Source organism: Anastrepha obliqua, chromosome 5, assembly GCF_027943255.1.
Source record: "Anastrepha obliqua isolate idAnaObli1 chromosome 5, idAnaObli1_1.0, whole genome shotgun sequence".
NCBI classification, from domain to species: domain Eukaryota; kingdom Metazoa; phylum Arthropoda; class Insecta; order Diptera; family Tephritidae; genus Anastrepha; species Anastrepha obliqua.
Genome location: NC_072896.1, coordinates 17,849,619 through 17,871,969, shown reverse-complemented (window position 1 = coordinate 17,871,969; position 22,351 = coordinate 17,849,619). Strand labels below are relative to the sequence as shown.

At 37.8% G+C, this 22,351-nt stretch overlaps 2 protein-coding genes across 2 annotated transcripts; one reads left to right on the top strand and one right to left on the bottom strand.

The window, feature by feature from the left end:
• The first annotated feature begins 1,360 nt into the window (after window positions 1–1,360).
• LOC129249250 (uncharacterized) lies at window positions 1,361–19,544 on the top strand. Its single transcript, XM_054888942.1, has 6 exons — window positions 1,361–1,545; window positions 11,047–11,093; window positions 11,127–11,591; window positions 18,155–18,691; window positions 18,766–19,196; window positions 19,259–19,544. Exons 1-6 carry the CDS (start codon window positions 1,361–1,363, stop codon window positions 19,400–19,402), a joined length of 1,809 nt encoding a protein of 602 aa, XP_054744917.1. The 3' UTR covers window positions 19,403–19,544.
• Window positions 19,544–22,304, bottom strand: LOC129249246 (zinc finger protein 892-like). The gene is made up of 4 exons (XM_054888939.1): window positions 21,947–22,304; window positions 20,618–21,880; window positions 20,199–20,551; window positions 19,544–20,140 (listed from the first exon to the last, which is right to left on the bottom strand). Exons 1-4 carry the CDS (start codon window positions 22,157–22,159, stop codon window positions 19,813–19,815), a joined length of 2,157 nt encoding a protein of 718 aa, XP_054744914.1. The 5' UTR covers window positions 22,160–22,304; the 3' UTR covers window positions 19,544–19,812.
• Between the last annotated feature and the right edge of the window lie 47 nt (window positions 22,305–22,351).

Sequence of the window (22,351 nt, the reverse complement as noted above, 5' to 3'; positions counted from 1 at the left end):
AATTATTTATTTTACAGCAAGAACTACAGGCCAGTGGTGAGTAAATTACGATCATGTGGCCCATTTGATGAACAGATAAAAGCAAAAATTTGCAGCATTTCTGAGGCTCAATTTGCTTCTAAATTTCGATTAATATAATCCCGCCTGAGTTACGAGCCACGACAAACGCATTTTAGTAAATTTTGTGTAGGAAAAATTAAGAAGAGAACCAGAAAATAAGCTGAATATGTGATTAATAAACTTTCACTTCTTTGCCGGTTGGTTCAATTGTATCTGATTTTATAATTTAACCCACTTTAAACTCTATACGCATTATATAATACAATCGCATTGGTATGTATGTTGCATACATATATCTATAAAAATTTTATTAATTCTCAATGTAATTCCAAATATTTTTAACTCATTTCATTATATTTTTGATTTAAAATATGTGGATAACTCATTCACTAAACGTGTAAAACTATTCAAGATTATTAACCTATATAAAAAAGCTAAAAAAACCAAACAAACAAACAGGAACAAAAAGAGCGGAAGCTTACTAATCCAAACACAAAACACAATTTCTATGTACACAAGTAAAAAAAATACTCACGAAAAAAATCCGAAACACAAATTGACTTAAAGAAATGCACGCGCTTCACACAAACACCAATAAGACTATTTTACATGCATGCATATGTATGTACATTGGTATGTATGTAGTAGTATAATACTAATAAAAATTATTTAGTATGCATATTAAGTCTAAAAGAACATACCAAGGAATGAAAGTAACACCTCACAATCATATTAGCAACTCTACAATTGTCCATACATGCATACATACATACATATGTATATGGAATATGTGTGACACACATATACATATTAATACAATTATGGTGAATGCAAGATTATGTGGAGCAAATGGAGATACGAAACGTGTAAGCTAATAAATAATAAAACTAGATCATTGCAGACTGTTGAAGATGTATGAAAATTTCTGGGCCAATACACGGCTAACCGTTTTCCCCCCAAAACTACATATTGCTGATAAAATATGAAAATTTCATGCGTACGCTTTCAGTACAAATTCAGAATTTCAAACGGGCACTCGAGTTTGGCGCGCAAGCAAATTGAACATTGATCCTAGAAACGAAAACGAATCCGAATTCAGTGGAAACGAGTGTTATAAACGTGTTGGGCATGCGCAATTGTGCTCAATTGGCGATTGAATTAGTGATTAATTAGGTGTTCAATGAAAATATTAATAGCGGCTAAATGTTGTGCGTGAAACTTAAGCAGAATTTAATAATAAAATAAATTTTCGATTTACATAAAAAATAAAACAAGAAAAAAATACACACACATACAGACAATGCGCCAGTTGTATAGACACTACGCAAAAGTACCGACTTTGCTTCTGGGCTTCACCTGCTTTTGCCTTCAACTCGCCCACACACAAGGCTATTCTCAAGTTCTAGTCAGCGGCAGTGGCAGTACAAATAATGAAGGACCAAAAATTTTCAAAGCAATAAACATGGATTTAATTTACCCAAGAACGTAGGTATCATAATAGAGAAAATATGTACACAAGTAAGGAGTTACTTGACGTGTGTGATTATTAGTTAAAAGGGTCACATAATTTTTAAAAATAAAAAAAATCGAATTATTAAAAGGAAGAAATATTCACGTGAAAGATAAAGTGCTTAAAAATTAAGGAAACATGAAATCGATGTGTAAATATTAGAAACTAGAAGCAGTAGAACTAACAGATAACAAAAATAGCATTTAACGGTGAATGGCTTTTACTATGGTTTCGGTGGTAGTGAATTTTACTCGCATGATTTCGCTAACTTCGCTAATTTTTGTAATGCACGCGCGAATTTAGCGAATAGTGAAATTTCCATAATTTTGAAATTGCGCGAATGAAGCGAATCCTTTGAATCTGTATTCAATTTGTTTTGGTTCTCAGTGACAATGGCCGCAGAAAGGTTAGCAGATGAGATGAGAAAACGTCCCCAGTTATGGAATATGAAAGAAATGAGTATTGCAAAGAAAATATCAAATTTTGGGATGAAATATCTTTGGAAATGAGCCTCCCCAGCTCGTTCGATAACGAGCTCATAGTTTCCAATAAAGTATGTTTGTCGATACTCTCTTTGTCAGTAATAAATTAAACAAGAGACACATTTTGTAATATCTCTAAAATTCGCCACTTGCTGGTTATGTGTCCAAAAACGCACTTTGATAGTTTTTTATTATATTTCATTTTATCGTCGGTTAAATGAGTTTTGGGTAATGGTCGGAACAAGTATTTTTCAAGAGGATACGCTTCGTCCCCAATTAGTACAAAGGGTGCTTCTATTTCATAGACTGGCAAACATCGTATCTTTTCGCATTTTTAACACAAAATTTAATACAAACTGATTGTTGCAAGTTAGATTTACTTAAGACTGCGTGTTTTTTTTTTTTGGTAGGAATGCCATATCTGTGATGGCAACCTAAAAATAAAAACAGAACTCAAATCAGTTGACTTTGAGCGTCACCAGGGGGATGTTACGAGAACTTTTTCATCATGCACGTCATCTATCGCAGTGCGCTTTATAACATATTTCTTCCTTAAAAACGTAATTTCCAATAAAAATAGTTCACTCGCACATTTTTATTATTCCTAAGATGGCACTTTTTAAAAGTGGACTGCTCTTTACTACTTGGCGCAAGCAAATTAAAAGTTCATAGAAGGCTAACGCGAATAAAAGCTGTGCTAATATTCCTTAACACGTTCCCGCCGGCGCTGTTATTCATGGTCTTCGCCCACGGACGGCAATGTTTAAGTCTTTTCGCTCTATTGGAAGCGATTGCAGGTCATAAAACGAAATTTTTTCATAAGGGTAGTCGTTTATGGCATCTCATCTCATAGGTACCGTTTAATAAAGTACCATTGGTGGTACGCGCCGCCCCATGAAGCAGACTTGTGCGAGCCACCGGTGGTACGCGCCGGCGTGAGCGTGTTAAGTTCGCTGAGTTCGTGCGGCTAAAACTCGCTGCCACCGAAACCGTAACCTTATTTTGAGCATAGCATAGTAAAAGTTAATGATATATTGATGATTGCAGATGTTTTGGGTGTTTGGCCGAGCTCCTCCCCCTATTTGTGGCGCGTGTCTTGATTTTCTTCCTTCAAATGATCAATTTTAAGCCGACTCTGAACAGCAGATATTTTTTATGTGTGGAGTTTTTTCATGACAAAAATACACTCGGAGGTTTGCCATTACCTGCCGAGGGACGACCGCTATTTGAAAAAAACTTGTTTGGTCATTTTGGTATTTCATGCACGGAGATTCGAAGCCATGCACTTTCAAATAGTAGTCATGCAACAACTCATTCGTCTACGGCGGCCGAAATAACATAGTTTGTTTAGTAAAGTTAAGGGGGGAGCCTGGTTTATAAGGTCAAAAAAATCATTTTTTTTTTTTTCGTTTTAAGCGATTCCTAATATATTTCAGAATATTCACACAAAGTGACAGAGCCTAATTCTCAATATTTCCGTAGATACAAAGCCAAAGGTAGGCGAGCGTTAGGTAGTTAGTTATGCTGTGACCGGACAGCTATAGTACAAACTTTATCTTCTTTTCTCGACTTTTCATTTTTATGATTTCTTTGACGGCGTACATGAATGAAAAAAAAACTAATAAACCTTTTGAAATTAATCATAGCTTGTTCCCTTCAGTATTAAATTCTCTTCTATTTGAACTAACAAAATAGATAAAAAAAAAAATTTCAAGATTTTTATACCAAGTTGAAGTGAATTTTTTTTTATAGAAAAGCATTTTTTTTTAAACCTCCAAAAAGTTGAAAATTTGGAATTTCTCTCAGTTTTCTTAGTTCATCTAGAATAAAAAATCATGATAATTAGAAATCCATGTGAATTTTTTGCTTTAGATAATAATTACGAGCTGTATCTTGTACGCCAGTTGGAAACTCCAGCGTTGCAGCGCTCTACTAATTTCTATGTTTAACATTTTTTTAACCAGTAGGGGAGATCGGGGGGTCGTGAGACACGGGGGGTCATGAGACACGCTCACAGCCCTGAACTGAAGAGCGCGGCATCTGTCTGGTATCTGCGTAACTTCTTGCTAGCTTTCAATCATAATATTTACATGACAAATATTTTGTTCATGCAGGTTATTTGTGTGTCCTCATACCGCGACTCCACTTGTGTGATTGAAAGTTTTGCTGATAATCGTTTTTGTTGTTTCTTACACTTTGTTGAACAAGCTAATTATAAAAGTGCATGCATCAAAACCTTCCTTGGTGAGTAGCCTTTTGACCCACAACAAGAGTTTTGCGTAAATATTAAATGCATCCATAAAACAGTGGCCACATTGAAAATAAAGCAATTGGGGGGTCGTGAGACAGCGTATTCGGGGGGTCATGAGACATGCTATTTCCGTAATCTAAATTCAAAATATGTCGGACTCTGAAGATGAAGACTTTTGTATTATCTGCAAAGGTGTAATGCCCAAAAAATTAAACCGAAACAATTCGATTCACTGTAATACTTGCGATAGACCTGTTCACTTGAAATGTGCAAATTTAACAGCCGGCTATTACACCTGCATCCATTGTGAATCTGATTAATCTAATATTTTCTTTTTCGGATATTCATTGACTTGATTGATTAGGTATATTATTCATATTGTTCATATCAATTATATTGTAGAAGCCAATATATGCCTTTTTAACGATTGAAATAAAAAATTTTTATAAAATCAGGCCGTTTTCTTTCTGATGAAATTTGTGTCTCACAACCCCCCGAACATGCGAAAATCCGAAAAAAATGATTTTTGAGCAGGCAGGCAAAACTTAGAGATTTTTCTATAATTTTAAGAAATTAATCTTTTGTCAAAGTGTTGTTATACTTAATCACAATTAAAAAATTTTAATGTGCAGAAAAATGGATAGGTTATATTATGTTTATGGTCAAAAAACAAAACCCGTCTCATAACCCCCCGATCTCCCCTACAAAATTTTTTTATACTTTTTAAATGTTCATTAAAAGATAGAAAAAACTTTGCAGTGCTAAATTAATTTTTTCCTTAAAAAAATCGCAAAGAGATGCAATTTTTAGACCTCATAAACCAGGCTCCCCCCTTAAACCATTCAAACAAGGTCCGTAGAAAATCGTGTATTTTTCAAGTGGGTTCTGCATGCAATTAGCTGAAATGGTTGGATAAAAAAGAAGCTCGTGGTAAGATTCGAGACTAATGAGTTTAGCCGTTTTCGAGTAACGCGCTTAAAGTTTGAAAAGCACTTTACTTTACTTTCAAGCACTCTGAATCGCCTCTTCAAATTTGCGTGTAACTTCGAAAATATTCACCGGACCGATATTAAATTTTCTGTGTGTATTCTTAATTACATCTACATTAAGCAAAAAAAAAACTTTTTTAAATCGATTTTTTGAAAGTTCTAACTGTGTATAACCCCTTAAGCTATTTATTTGTAAAAGAATATTTATAAGTACAGGAAAATATACATATAAATTTGGTCACTTACCGCTTGCAACGCGTGTTCCGATGTTAAATTGGCAAAATTATCCCCATTGCATGAAAAGTGTCGATTTTATGCTTTAATTATAACGGAACAGGAAGACATCGAGCAAAGCGAGATGAAAACAGGGTTGCAAATTACATGAAATGATATTAAACAAACTTCATAACTTAACATAAATTATATTAAGCAATAACATTGATTTATTTCAAGCATTAAAATATCAAACTAATCTTTAACATGACCAAAAAGAGGAGTTAGCAGAATGAACGGAATTTATTTTAAGGGGGTAGTATGGTATTTTTTTTTTTTCATTTTTTTTTTTTTAAATTATTCTATAACATCTTAAGATTATTGTGTGAAAGTTTGAAGTGCATTAGAGTAAGATTGACAGAGACACAAAGGATTAAGTATCTACCTCTCCAACCGGATTTCACGCTGCCGAAAATCTTTAAACGCGTTTTTCTCACACTTGCCTTTTTTACGGTCGGTGTCCACTGTAGATTCATATCTACTGCACCGATTCTTTTCAAATTTGGTTTTTTTGTTTCTTTACTTTATTCACGAGGTAATGACGTCGAGTTTTTTTTTTTTTTTTAAATTTTGTCATATTTTAAAACAACAAAGTTTTCAAGTTTTTTTTATGAAAAATCGGTGTTTTGACTTCAAAGCGCTTTAAAAAATTTAAAAAAAAAAAAAAAAAAAAAAAAAAAAAAAATTCGACGTTGTTACCTGCGAAACTTTATTAGCTGATGAAATCAATTTGGTTTTTTGATTTTAGTTGATCCAGTAATGAGTTCTGAGGGACACCGCAATAAAACTTTTTTATGAGACGTCCGCGAAGATTCGCTGCCACCAACTCATTTCTTCATAAAAATCAATGAAAATTTCACACAATATTCTTTAAATATGACTTTATAATGAAGTAATTTTAAAATTTTGAATAAATCAACTGTGTCGACAAAAAAAATTTCGAAAAATATGCTTGTTTTACACCGAATTAACCATACTACCCCCTTAAATTAGTTCTTATAGACCGCACGGTTGGGATTTGCTATAATGTAACATGGGCAATTTTAGGCAAACTATAATGTCTTATTTAATGAAACTTGGTGGAGATATTAGGGAGTGGTTCTTGAACAACCTTTATAATTTATTTGCCTTGGGGATTCTGCTGTTTCCGTGGCGCCGCAAACTTATGGCGGATTCTTATAGAACTCGACAAAAGAAAACGAAATGAAGGAGTAAAATTTTTTGATATCTCGCTTAGCTTTCGAGATATTGAATAAAAAAAAACACGGAAAGGAGTTCTACGCAAAAATACGGTGGATTGCGTAGCCGGAGTTGGACTGATGACGGCTATTTTTTTGAAGCGCGGCCGAAGGCGGCCCACGCCAAAAGAAGTTCTACGCAAAAATACGGTGGATTGCGTAGCGGAGTCGGACTGATGAGGGTTATTTTTTTGAAGCGCGACCGAAGGCCGCCCACGCGAAAAGGAGTTCTACGCAAAAATACTGTGGATTGCGTAGCCGGAGTCGGACTGATGAGGGTTATTTTTTTTGAAGCGCGGCCGAAGGCCGCCCACGCGAAAAGAAGTTCTGCGCAAAAATACTGTGGATTGCGTAGCCGGAGTTGGACTGATTAGGGTTATTTTTTTGAAGCGCAGCCAAAGGCCGCCCACGCGATAAGGAGTTCGAGATATCGAAAAATTTTACTCCTATATTTTGTCTTATCTCGCCGAATTCTATCGAAACTGAAGAAAAAATTATTCTTATTATTATTACTATTTTTTTTTATTTAATATCTCGAAAACTAAGCGAGATATCAAAAAATTTTACTCTTTCATTTCGTTTTCTTTTGTCGAGTTCTATAAGAATCCGCCATTAAATTGCGGCGCCACGGAAACAGCAGTATTGCCTTTGCCTTCTAAGCGCCCTCGGGAACTTCACTATAGTTTGGCACATTAAAATATATATTTTTCTAAACTTCACTTAAATTCACAAAATATACACTCACACGCGTGTTTTCACTCATTTTTATACTTGTATTCGAAATATTTCAATGAAAATTAAATGCAAATGCTTTTACCCATATCATCACATTCGAATTTTAAACGCGAATAAGAATTAATTGGAATTTACAGCGGTTAGTGTTGCCGGATGCCTGCAAATGAAAATAAAAATAAATATTTTAGTTCAGTGTTGATGATGGGGATACGGATTATTATGCCTCCTTACTACACACACGCATATGACGTTTTAATTTTGGGTTCAATGGTTTTAACGTGGAAAGGAGTTCTATGCAAAAATACTGTGGATGGCATAGTCGGAGTTCGACTGATGAAGGTTAGTTTCTCGAAACTCTACAAATTTAGGTATTTTCCTTCTAGTCGACGCTCCTGTAAAATTCAATTTTGTATGTTTATAAAGTGTTTTCCAATAACAGGTGTTATTTTGATTTGATTCTTGATTATTAACAATTTTTTATGACCGAAATTGGATGGTATTGATCTGGACAACGTTTATTTTCAATAAGACGGCGCTACGTGCCACACAAGCAACGAACCCATTGATCTTTTACGGGAAAAGTTTCCGGAGTGTGATCTCTCGAAGAGGTGATCACAATTGGCCACCGAGGTCTTCTGATTTAACACCTCGTGACTTTTTTCTTTGAAACCACATGAAAGAGAAGGTCTACGCCAATAGCTCAGGGTCGATTCAAGACCTCAAAGATGGAATTCCTGAGGCTATCGAGGATATAGGGCAGCCACTTTGCAATTCGGTTATGCAAAATTTCATGAAAAGGATGTTGTTCTGTAAGCGTGGTAGTGGTGGACATTTGCCTGATGTTATTTTCCTTTATTAACGGCATACCTTACTCTTTATAATGCAATAAACATCCGATCATTTATATTAAAAAATAGCATTTTTCTTTTAATATCAAAATAAACCCCCCCCCCCCCCCTGGATAACCCTTTATTTTCGAAAATGTTGCTCAATACTAAACTAAAGCAAAAAATACTGCAGATTTACAAACTGAAAATGTCTGCATGCGAACTTCGTTCTTATTTCAATTGTCTGGCAACACCAACTTTTCGCTAAATTACACAACTTTAACAAAAAATTACTTAAAAACTATAAGCCTCCGGGGGTTACGGTTCTCAGTTTTAAGATGGGGATACACCACTCTAGGGAGGACTACAACCATTTTTTGACGTGATAACGTCTTATAATTCGATTTAACAGGCTGCACGCACGAAAAAAATGTGTCGTTACCTTGCTCATTAGTGTTACCTTGCTCATTGCCGTTACCTTGCTCATTAGTGTTACCTTGCTCATTGCCGTTACCTTGCTCGTGTGTCGTTACCTTGCTCATTGCCGTTACCTTGAATGAACTGCAAGGGAAAGCGCGGAACGAACGACAAAGCAAACAAAGCAAACGAACAGTAACGTTCGACATCTTGCTCTCTCCTACTTAAGTGAGCGTATATGTGTATGTATATGCGCATATGTACATATATAAATTCACGTATTTGTATTTGCATATGCCTTCTTATTGATTTTTATTAATTTGATTTACTTGAAGAATTTAAAATAAAACCAAGTTTGTTAATAATACCTGTTGTTTTAATGTTAATGGACTATGAATAAGTTCGTGCGGTTTTTTCGGAATTTGAAACTTTATTGACGTAAAATGGTTACAAATTTAATATTCAAAGTATTGTCCATCGCTTACTACTACTTTTTCCCATCTTTCTGGCAATTCACGGATTCCCTTTGTGAAAAATTCGGTCGGTTTTGCCGCAATCCACGAATCGATCCATTTTTTGACTTCATCGTAATTACGGAAGTGCTGGTCAGCCAGGCCATGTTGCATCGATCGGAAGAGATAGTAATCGGATGGCGCAAGGTCTGGACTATACGGCGGGTGGGGTAGGACATCCCATTTGAGCGTTTCTAAGTATGTTTTGACCACTTGTGCAACATGTGGCCGAGCATTGTCATGTTGCAAAATAACTTTGTCGTGTCTATCGGCGTATTGCGGCCGTTTTTCTCGCAGTGCTCGGCTCAAACGCATCAATTGTCGTCGGTAGACATCCCCCGTAATCGTTTCATTCGGTTTCAGTAGCTCATAATACACAACACCCAGCTGGTCCCACCAGATACACAGCATAACCTTCAGGCCATGAATATTCTGCGCCGACGTCGATGTTGAAGCATGGCCAGGGTATCCATACGTTGCCCGACGTTTTGGATTGTCGTAATGGACCCACTTTTCATCGCCAGTCACAATTCGATGCAAAAAACCCTGTCTTTTGTGCCGTTGAAGCAGTTGTTCGCATGCCATAAAACGGCGTTCAACGTCTTTTGGCTTCAATTCATACGGCACCCAATGGCCTACCTTTCGGATCATTCCCATGGCTTTTAAACGTTTGGAAATGGTTGATTGATCAACTCCCAAAGTTTTTGCAACCTCTTCTTGCGTTTGAGCCGGATCTTGATCGAGCAATTCCTCCAATTCGGTATCCATGAACTTTGGCGGCGCACCCTCGCGTTCTTCGTCTTCCAAGCCAAAATCACCACTTTTAAAGCGTGCAAACCACTTCTGGCACGTTCGCTCAGCTAGAGCATGCTCACCATAAACTTCCACCAAGATACGATGACTTTCGGCTGCTTTTTTCTTCATATTAAAATAATGAAGAAGAATACCCCGCAAAAACACATTATTTGGCACGAAATTCGACATTTTCAAGTGTGGGATATTGTTGTTTACGCTTCAAATAAAAAACTCTCCAATGAATGTTTGGAAATGTGGATCGATGGAATAATAATCAAGTTACGCCATCTGTTGTAAAACCGCACGAACTTATTCATAGTCCTGACGTGATTATGTTATGTTATGTTATGTTATGTTATGTTATGTTATGTTATGTTATGTTATGTTATGTTATGTTATGTTATGTTATGTTATGTTATGTTATGTTATGTTATGTTATGTTATGTTATGTTATGTTATGTTATGTTATGTTATGTTATGTTATGTTATGTTATGTTATGTTATGTTATGTTATGTTATGTTATGTTATGTTATGTTATGTTATGTTATGTTATGTTATGTTATGTTATGTTATGTTATGTTATGTTATGTTATGTTATGTTATGTTATGTTATGTTATGTTATGTTATGTTATGTTATGTTATGTTATGTTATGTTATGTTATGTTATGTTATGTTATGTTATGTTATGTTAATGTTAACTCATTCTCTATATCCATACAAAATATCTATCAAACAAATAAAATTAAAATTTTCTTTTGAAAAATGCAACCATTCAATCAGTATTTTCTTATGACGTTATCACGTTAAACTATCGTCAGTAAACCGACTTTACAGACAACCTCTTTTTTCAAAAGCATGTTACATTATACCAACATTTTTCCCAAAAGCCTGTAGGCAAGCCACCCCCGATTTTTTCTTTCTTCCTTCTTATACTCCAATTTATCCTTTCTTGCAGCTTTAATTCCAGCGAAGATGTGATTTCCACTACAGAAACTTTAGTCAGCACAATAGCGTCGACTAAGTTAAATATGCAAGAGCCACAACAACAACATGACCATCAAGTTCAGCCAATGGCTAGTGAACAGCCCATATTGTATGTCACACCAGCAACAGATAATGTTCTGCCAACCGCTCATCATGAGGCGACCAGCATAAAACCAGTGTTGGCAGTTGATAACGAGCAGCAGGCACCACAACAATCAGACGCATATGAAACGCCATCGGATACATCGCTGGCGGACACATTGCCGCCATTACAGGAATATGCATCAACTGGACGCGCGATTGACTATAATAGTCCGGCATATAATTTCAACAAACTCATAACGCCTTTGATCAAAAGTCCATCATTACCAGCACCACCATCAGTACGGGAACGACCGGCATTGGTGTCGTCACCATCCCAAGCCACATCAAACATTGGGCAAATAATCTATCCGCATGCGTATAGTCAGCAACAGCCACCAAATCGAGCGGAAATTAGTAAACTTACGGGAAAAGGTAAGGGAAATTTACATAAATATATACCTACATATGTATGTATGTTTGTATATTTGTTTGTATAACGCGTATGTGATGCAGGGAATGGTAAAGAGAAAGTGTCAGATACTAAAGTGTAATTTATGTGCATATTGTTGTTGTAATAGCCGCACAAAACATTTCCAAAACATTTTGAGGAAAGCTGCTGAAGCGACTGTCGTCGACCGGATAAAATCCAGATCCCGCGACTGTCGGGGGAACGTTATTTATATGCATCTACGAAGGTCGTTTGAAAAGTCCGTGCAAAATCAGAGATATAGCCCTATTGATGCGTATCGAGGTTATGTTTAGTTAGTAGCATCACCTGGAAGAACACGAACCAAGTTTCGGCGAAATCGGTATATTTCTTTGTGTTTGGCATTCGTTTGAATTGAGGAAGTCGAGTGATTTTTCTTTTTCATCACGACAACACATTACCAGCCTAGGCTTTAGCAGTAGTCGTCGGAAGATCAATGGAAATAGGTTTCCAACTCTCTCTCTCTCTCTCTCTCTCTCTCTCTCTCTTGTCAACACGTGCTACTGTGGGCTAACTAGGCAATTGAGTAGTAAAGTCCTCTCTCGACGAACAAAACTAACCCTTTAAACCAACGCAAAATCAACAGATCATACCCACTCTATCGTATGGCGCAAAAGCTTGGACGATGACAACGTCCGATGAGGCGTCCCTTGGAGTGTTTGAGAGAAAGATTCTGCGGAAGGCTTTTTGACCTTTGCACGTTAGCAACGGCGAATATCTCAGGCGATGGAAGCAGTGTAAGAGGAAGGCCGCCACTGCGTTGGGCGAAGTTTATGAGCCTAAAAGGAAATGAACAAAAATTCGGTCCCACGGCAGTCGGTTCTACATAACTGGAACGACCCGGATTTATATCCGGCGAAGGACTGTCACTTCAGCAGCATTCCCGTATGCGTATAAGAAATGTTTATGCTGCTACAACAACAACAATAACGAAAAATAATAAAGGCTTACCCCTAACAATTAAGTATTTTTTATATTTGCACTTACTTGGTGTGTGTACCGCTACCGCATGGAAAGAACGTAACTAAATATTTTCGAAATTTACTCTTTACTCTGGCGTGCGTTTTGCTGTTGTTCCACAAATGGAGGAACTTACAGTTTTAAGCCGACTCCGAACGGCAAAAGGTTTTTATGAGGAACTCATCCTTGACAGAAATACACTCGGAGGTTTGCCATTACCTGCCGACGGACGACCTCTATTAGAAAAAACATTTTCTATCATTTTGTTGTTTCATGGACCGAGATTCGAACCTACGCACTTCCGAATAGTAGTCACGCATGAACCCATTATTTTCCCCTCCACGTGGTTCGGGCGCCACCCGTCCGTTGCCTGCAGTCTACGATCAATAGCCTGTTGTTGTTGTTGTAGCAGTAACTTTGTCCTGTCAGTGTAGGCCCAAGAAACTTGCTATTTCGACATGTCGGGTCCAGAGGAAGAGAGGTATTAGATGAGTGGGTTTGATGGGGCATGTGAAAAGGTGGTTAGTGTCGTGCGGGGTATCGGGGTCGATTCTGGATAGGTAGGAGTTTAACCTGCTACAGTATCCAGAACGTAATTGTGCCAAAGTTACGCGGGACTCTCGGGGAAGTTGAAGCTCTTCGTTTGTAATGGGCGGTGGTTGGACTCCCTACACGGCATTTGGGGGTCGGGAACTTAAGAAAGTGGTAAGAGTCTCCCGATGAATGTCGTTAATTTTCGGTCTGTTTTGTCCTGCATCTCGTCCGCGTTGTTGAGGAGGTGCCTCCTGACATGCCTGGGAGGCGACTCAGCCTCTAGCAGATGTCTGCATTGGTGGGACCTGCGGTAACACCCTAAGAGGAACTCTACATATAAGTGTTGTATTGGGGACATCAGTAGACATCCTGTCGCAGTCCTTATGGCAGTGTTTTGGCAGGTCTGTAGCTTCGTCCACTACAAACCACTGGTTCCAGGCGAGCAGACAGACGCAGCATAGTTTAGAATCCGCCGGCCAATTGCCTTAAATTTCGATAGCAGCAATTCCTTGTCTTTGCCTCCAAGTGCTGCCGGCAAGCGATTTGAGGACCTTGTTGCGATTTTGGACTTTAGTGGCAATAGCGGTTATAAGCGGATATGGTGTGTCATCGACTTTAACCTTAAGTGGCAGTTTGACCACCTTTGTCCAAGTGGTAAAGAGGGTCGCCGTAGACTTTGCAGGGGAAAGTTGGAGATTCCTCGCAGTGGAAAAGCGGGAAAGGTCGGTGAGGTAGTCGTTAACCTGACGGCATTATCGTGTAGTCGTCGGCGTAGGACACCAGGGAGACTCCCTGGGTGGGGGAGTTTCAAGATATCAGGGTTTGACTGAAAAGTAATGAGCCTTCGCGCGCGGAGCGTCTGCCAAGCGATCAACCGAATCGGCTGGTGGGGGAAAATGATCGTTGAACCTTCCCCTTCCACTAGAAACCGGTCCCAGTTCGCTGGCAACAGCGGTGCAGTCAACATCGCTCCGCGCGTGAAAGCTGTTTTAAAAGTATGTTAAGATTTTGCAGTGGCGAAAATGCAGCGATCATCTTTTTCGACTCTCGAGGCATCGTCCACATGGAGTTTGTACCTCCAGCAAGCACTGTAAACGCGGCATTTTACAAAGAAGTGCTCCTTCGGCTGAAAAACCGCGTCGCCCGGGTTCGGCCCGACCTCGTCAACAATTGGACCCTTCATCACGACAATGCGCCGGCGCACACCGCCTTCCTCTGCACCTCTGCATTGGCCAAGATGGGGGTTCCGATGCTTCCCCACCCGCCCTACAGCCCAGCCCTGTCCCCACCGGACTTCTTCTTGCTCCCGCACCTGAAAAGAAAGCTGAAAAGTAGGCGTTTCGACTCCATCGAGGCGATCCAAAAAACTGTGACAGCCGAATTGAACGCGATTCCGGCGGATGAGTTTAAAAAATGTTTCCTGTAGTGGAAGTACCGCTACCAGCAGTGTATTGACGCTCAAGGGTCCTATTTTGAAGAATATTAGTTGTATAAGCCAAAAGGTTTAATAAAACTGCTTAAGGGGTTAGGGGTAGTCAGAGGCCCGAAAAAATGATGATTTTCACGAATTTTTTTTTTGCTACTTAATTAATTTATTTAACAAAAATAAAAACATAACATAAAAACATCATGTTTTAACTTGACTTCACCAAAATTTCAAAAAAAAAAATTAATAATTGCAAAAGTTATCGCTGTTTGTGTGAAGCCCGTTTCTCCAGAAGTCCCTTGCGGTGAACATCACAAGTCCTTGCAGATTCATCTAAAACCAATCGGACAAGAAAAACTAGTTTTATTAATAGATAATCTTGTGCCTGATCGAAGCTTTTTTTTCAAAATGAACAAAATGGCGGCCTCAGAAAATTTTTTCCAGATTTTAGAAAAAAAAACCAACAGTTAATTGTTAAAAAAAAATCGAAATTTTTGAAAAAAAAAATCCTTCGATCAGGCACAAGTTTTTTATGTTTTTCAAAAGCTGGATAAATTTTATTGAAATCTACGTAGCGGTTTTTAAGTTACAGTGTTCACCAGTTTGAAAAACATAGTTTTGAGAGAAACGCATTTAAAGTTTTGCTATCGGCTCCGGAGCGGCCGAGCGCCCTTTGTTAATTGTTGAATAACTTGAAAAGTATTTGTCGGATTCACTTCAAATTTTTACACAATATTTTTAAAACATTATACTTTAAGAAAATGCAAAAAAAAAATCGATTTTTTGAAAATTCTGACTACCCCTAACCCCTTAAACAAAATAAGGCTCATTACTTTTCAATCAAACCCTGTAGAAGTTAAAAAGCAAGGGTGAAAGAGCACCACCCTGCGGAACTCCTCGCTTTATTTTCCTCTGTTTTGAGATTTGGTTTCGAAATAGCACCGACGAATGGCAACCACTCAGGTAGTTCGCGGTCCACCTCTTTAGCCGTGATGGGAGTGTCGACTGTGAAATATCACTGACTGTGTCGAAAGCCTTTTTTAGGTTCAACGCTACTAGAACAGTCCTCTCGCAGGGGCGATTTTGGTTGAGCACGCGGTTTACCTGAGTGTTAATGACGCACACTGTGACTTTTTATCGTTTTAGGATGCCAAAATTTAAAAAAAATAAGTTCTGCGAAAATGAATTTCTTTCGGTATGTTGTGTAAAAATGACCAAATTTTACGACAGTGTACTCAAAATGTATCAAAACAATAGTTTTAAGAAAGATAACCGTTTACAAACACAAGCCGGTGCATCAATTGAATAATTTTTATTTATTATCCGAACATCGCTGTGAAGTTTGTCAAAAGATTTAATACGAATAAGTATCAATTTCATAAAATGGAGTATTTGCTGATTAAATTTCCACAATTTTGTACTTCAGGGGTAAGTAAGAGGATTATAAAGTTTTTACTATCGATACAAATCCGTTCAGTAAAATATCACTAAAACAGCCATAGCTTAATATTATTTTTGATATTTTACTGAGAAAAACTTATATTGGTCCATCGAGTTCCGTCCATTCTTTAACAGCGAAGAAAATTTTTGCGGTGATCGGAATAGACGTGGATACTAATTTACCAATGTTACCAATTTTCTTCAAAGTGGGAGAGGTCTTGCCGAGTTAAGGCCCGAACAAATAGCGAACAAGTGTTAATGGCGGCAGAAATGGGACTTAGATCAAACGGTAAGAGAAATTCCGCAATATTATTTAAAGAGCTGTGTTTGTCTTCACCGTCAAGAGGTACTGTGTTGAAAAAATCTCGACTTTCAAAAGAGCGCAACAAAAGTTTATCGCCAGACCCAGCACTTGCGCTGATAATAGATGCAAATGATTCAACACATGACTATAATATGCATAAACAGCATACAGCAGAAATAAATCCCAAATTATATCCGTCGTATAACTGCATAAAAAAGTCCAAAGCTTTATGTTACCCAGAAAAAATCACAGTAACCGAAACGTATGCCGAAATTGAGCTGCAAGCGCTTATTTATCATAGTATAAAAAGGTTGTGTAACGCACAAAAAGAAGTACTGCTGTCGTTGCGATGGCTCGGAGCAAAAACGGTATAAGCAAAAGTTCAGCGAAGAAAATCAATCTGATAGCAGCATGTTTTTTGTTTCACTCGTACTTCTCCAAATGTATACTCTAGTTAATGAACGTAGAGTTGTTATATGGAGGAACCTTGTTCCATCATCAACCAGATATTGCCGTCCCATTAAATTTTTGTTTGAAAAAGAAACGCGAGATGCTATTGTGAGAGAAGTAAAGATTGTGGAAGACCAAATTTCTAATCTTCTTCCTACAATAATTAAGAAGGAAAATTTAAACTTTAAAGTTGCTAGTATACTAATTTTGTGTATGATTGACGGTAAAGTATGTAATCTGGCAATACAAATGACGGAAACACAGCACGACGTTTTTTTAGTAATGCAGAAGTTACTGCAGACATTACAGGCATTAACTTATGTCTCTTAAAAAGGCTTTTCACCATATTGTCTTGCTTAGGGTGTGAATTTCAGATAAATGCTGAGGCCTTTGAGGTATACGTGAGAGACACACGCGATCTTTATTTGAGGGAATATGAGTGGTACAATATACCAGTCAGTCTGCATAAAATACTGTTCCATTCAAGACATATAATATCGTCATGCATGGTTCCTATTGGTCAGCTTTCCGAAGAAGCGCAAGAATCGAAAAATAAAGATGTCAGAAATTATCGCGAATGGTATACAATGAAAAGTTCACGAACTCAAGCCAATGAGGATTTATTGCACAGGCTTCTAATATCATCCGATCCCTACATTTGCAGCTTACGTAAGCCATCGAAAACCAAGCGCGGGACTTTGCCTCAAGATGTAATTGCATTGCTGGCCCAGGAAGAAGTATTATGAATAATTCATTTCGAATAAGTGTTTATGTTTTGTTATGTTTAATCTTTAGAAACTGTTTATTGGCTTACTATTAATAAAATAAAGATTAGTGGCATATTTATCATTGAAACAATTTGTGATTATCTCCTTCATTGAGCAGTATAATGTAGTATAAAAAGGTACCCAGGGGCTCAATGAAATCTTTTAAATATTAGTCATAAGCCTCTAAGCTAAAGTTAAGAAATCTAAACAATTTGTATTTAAATTGGCACTAGAAAATGCTTTTAAAGTAGAAAATATGATTAAGTGAAATTTTACCTTATATGTGGGCAAGGAGAAAAAGTGGGCGTATCACGCCCATTTTTATTCTCAAATCAGATTTAGGTATCTGCAACCACACTGCAAAATTTGAAATGAATTGCTCCATTGGTTTGGCTGTTATTAATTTTGGCATCCTAAAAGTGAAAAAAGTCACACTGTGTGACGGTGAGTACTGTAGTGGTAATGTGCACCTCTCTACCGGGTTTCTTTCACTCGCTTATCGAAGACTAAATAAATATTTCAAATTTTTATGTATTTCCCTTTTATCTGATTTCATTTTTTCTATAAGCCTTGTTGACGAGAGAAATCAATAAAAATTTAACAAATCTATTTTCTGTAAATCTCAAGCTGAATTTAGTGACCGCTTCACTCCTGGTGAAGCAGTCGCAGCTGGCCAATTTGCCAAGCACCGACAACAGAATTCGGACAACAAGAAGGCGTCCGCATCTCAGATCAGACAGCAAATTTATGTACCTCCGAAAAATACATATTCATTTCCACCGAACTTAAACGCACAGTATCCGTCACCTTATCAAGACCCCAAAGCGGCCTTGCCCTCAAGTAATGTAAACAGTTATGTGGCGCCACCCTCTGGTCCAGTGCAGGCGAATGCAAACTATCCATTGGTGGCCGCAGCTAGCAGCAACGATAGTGGCTACACGTACAAAGGTCCCCTTAATCCAGACAGTGACGATGCGAAAAATGCCAAACCAGCTCCCGCTGAGGATCAAAAGGGCGTGGATAGCGGCGACAGTAACTCGGACGACACGATAGGTGTGCTACCTGCCAGTGCTATGGGCGATGCGGACAAAGACATGGATGGCAAAGGAGCTGGCATGGATAGCATGAATGCAGGCGTAGATGATGCGGGCGCAATGGCTGATGGTAAATTGTGCACGAAGCGTTATGTACATATATGTGTGTATGTGTGTAAAATAATGTCAATGGTTTTTTTGTAGGCGTTGAACAGGATCATCCGCCACCGACTGATGACACAGAGTATCCCACACCGCCACCTGGCTGGCTGGAACAGCATCCCGATACGTTGCACGATAGTCCGCATAACGGGTTTCACCACGATCTAAACAGCGATCCGCATTTCGATTTACACGATCATTTTCCATCATATCCACAATACTTTCATCATTATCCTGAAATCATATGGGACGATCATCATTATCACCATCACGACCATACGGCACCGCCACCACCCACGCTGCCACCCATCACCACCGAAGCGCCACCACCAGAGCCACCACCGGAGCCACGTGTCAAGAAGTACAGCTACTTTTACATTGGTCGCAAATTGTGGTACATACCTCTTTATTTCACGGTTTGGTTTAGTTTTTATGTACTCTGGCTTATCATTAAATCGATTGCGCGCCATAAGGTAAATAAATTTAAAAAAAAATATTTTATTTCATTTTCAATTCAACATAGCACACTTTCTAGGTCAACTTGCCAAACCATTATGTCAGCAAACGTAGCCTACTAGATTACCCTGGGACAGAGACGCAGGCAAACGAATATATTAATGACCTAACGGTATCTGTTTTGGAGAAGATTGAAAAATTCCGACAGAAATACCAAACATGACTGGAAGCAAAAAAGGAAACTATTTTATGTTATCTTAAATGTATATTTACGGAATAAAATAAAAATAACTAAGTACATAATTTACTTTAAAGTTTATCTATTTTTTGTAGTTACATATGTATAGGACGTACTTAGGCTATTGCCGAAGCAAAAACTGAAACGATAGGTTATATTATTGAACTAGATATTAATAGTTTATTCGTCGGACTAAATTTACAAAATTGCTTAAAGAACTTAACTAAAAATTAATAAAATTTCTTACAAACGAAAATAAAATTATTATCATTAGTACGGAATACTAATTAATTACTTTAGTTATAACTAATAATATGCCTAATGCATATAATAGTAATATTGAAAACATTTCTTTATTAAAAAATGCATTTTTAGAAGTAATTTATGCAAACATTTTAAATTTCAGCAATTATTTCATATACAACCGTTTCACCCTCCTCGTCGTCGTCTTCTTCGTCGTCATCAGCTAGCATGTCCTCATGTAATTCAATAATCTCTGATCCGTCATCAGCTTCAAGCTGTATTGTGGATTCCTCTATTGAATTGGTTTGCGTTTCTTCTCCGTACATTACAACAGTCTCATTTGGTTGTACATCAGTCGTCTGTTTTGTAGTTTCGACACGTTTTGCGCGCTCTTCTGCTGCAATTAAGAGTTGTCGCATATGTAGCGGTAAACCGCCATGATGACGCTGAACCTTTCGCGGATTTCCAACGACATTTGTGCTGAAAATATTTATGCACATAAATGAAAATTCTTAATTTTTAAAATTTTTGCTATTACCTCGAACGCAACTCCTCCAGTTTGGGTACAGTAACAGCTTGTGCCTTCTTGCCCATTGCCTCCTCCTCGGCTAACTCTTGAGCATGCATCTTTTTCTTATGTGAGCGACAATTGGAACCATTCGAAAATGTTTTCTCGCAAAAATTACACTTGTATGGTCTCATGCCGGTGTGCAGAATTAAGTGATTTTTCAAAGCCTTTGTGCGCTTAAATGCGGCCGGACAGAAGTCACACTTGTAACGTTTGGCATCGGAGTGCACAAGCATATGCATCTTCAAAGTTCGTCGCGTATTTAACAAGAGACCACACTCACTGCAAATGAATGAGGAGTCGGTATGTGTCTCCAAGTGCGCCTAATATGAAAAAAAAAGAAATTAAAATTTTAATTTACGCAAGCCTACAAATACCAATATATGTACCTTCAATCGCGCTTTATTCTTGAAAGCCCGCTGGCACACCTCGCACTCATACGGCGTGTCGTTGGTATGCACTAATTTGTGCTCGACCAACGCTGCTAACGTTTTTATCGGTCGTCCACATTCATCACAAACATATGGCTTCTTGTTTTCATGTATGCCCCGTACATGTTGGCGCATCACCGACACTTTTGTGAATTTGCGCTCGCAATATGGACACGGTATGTCAAGCTTATCTTCAAGCGCCATATGCGATCGCGCATGGATTTCTAATTGCCGTTCTGTTGGATATATTTTGTTGCAGGTTTCGCACTTAAAATCCGGTATGTCCGGCACTTTATTATGTTTTTCCAGTGTATGTTTGCGATAGGATGTGGGATTTTTATACTTCTTCTGGCATATGCTGCACTCATACTTGAAGGATAATTGCGAGTTTTCATTTGTATCTTCTCCAGAGTATATATCTGCTTTTTCTAGGTCCCCGTTATCGTTTACAATATAATTTGATGGTCGACCACGACGTCTCTTTCTTACGCGGCTACTTGAATCAATTTTGTTGACTTGTGGTGATTTTTCACAGCTTCCACATTTATCATTTCCCGTCAATGATTCGCTGTCACTTAGCACATCCTCTCGTAAATTAACTGATTCATAATTTTCTTCCGCTTTTTCATTCTCGGCTTTGTCATCTTCATCCACTTCTTCCCCACGCAATTGACGAAGTAGTTCAACATCATCTATCTCCTCTTCGGTTGTAGCTTTCTCAATTATAAAGTGTTCCTCAGTGTCTTCTTCGAATTCTCCAATCAATGCACCAAGCATTTCAGTGACACAATTGTCATCGTCATCATCTGCTGCGTTCCTCTTTCGTTTTGTACCTCGCTTCATAAGTTCAACCGATAGTTTTCCTTCAGCTTTTGGTTCGTCTTCGGTTTGCAGTTCCAGTACTTCTGTTTCTTCTTTATTATCGTCTCCATCCAATTCCCACTCGCATTCATCAATCGACTGTTTATCATCTTTGTCATCTTTTATTTGTTGCCCCTCAATAACGCGCTCCTGCTTTATTATATGCTCCCAATCCATGTCAAGTAATCCATATTGCAATCTTACTTCATTCAGATCCAAACAATTACCAGAATTTATGTTTTGCAATGCGCAGAACATAGCTTGGACTTTATTCACCCTTTCGGTAAATTGGGTCAATGAGCACACCAGCGTATGGCATTCCAGGCAAATAAATTTTGATATTTCATCATTTGTTTTAATCTGCGAATGTAAATAATATCCATAAAGTACTAATTCACTAAATAAGAAAATATTTGGAGGGCATACATTCACCCAGAAAAATTTCCCAATTGCTGTGGCCAAAGTGTTATCCATTATATTTCCGGGTTCTTTGATTTCAGGGAAGACACACAAATTACTTTCTTCATCCTCTTTTGCACATAAACGACACCACCGCTTCCAAACCATGTTGTCATCTTCTGGCGTATCAATTCGCGCCTCTGAAGTTAAGGCCTTCTGAGATTGCTTAGAGGCAAACATAATCAGTTTTTATTTGGAAAAACCCGACTTTGTTTTATGATCAATACGAATACGATTAAAAGTTATTTCCAAATATTGAATATTACATTGATAATGTATAAATTGATTCAACAAATATGTTAGCAAGAAGAAATATAAAAAAAAATTATTTAATTGCCATCAGCTTACTGTCAAATGCATAAATATAGGGTT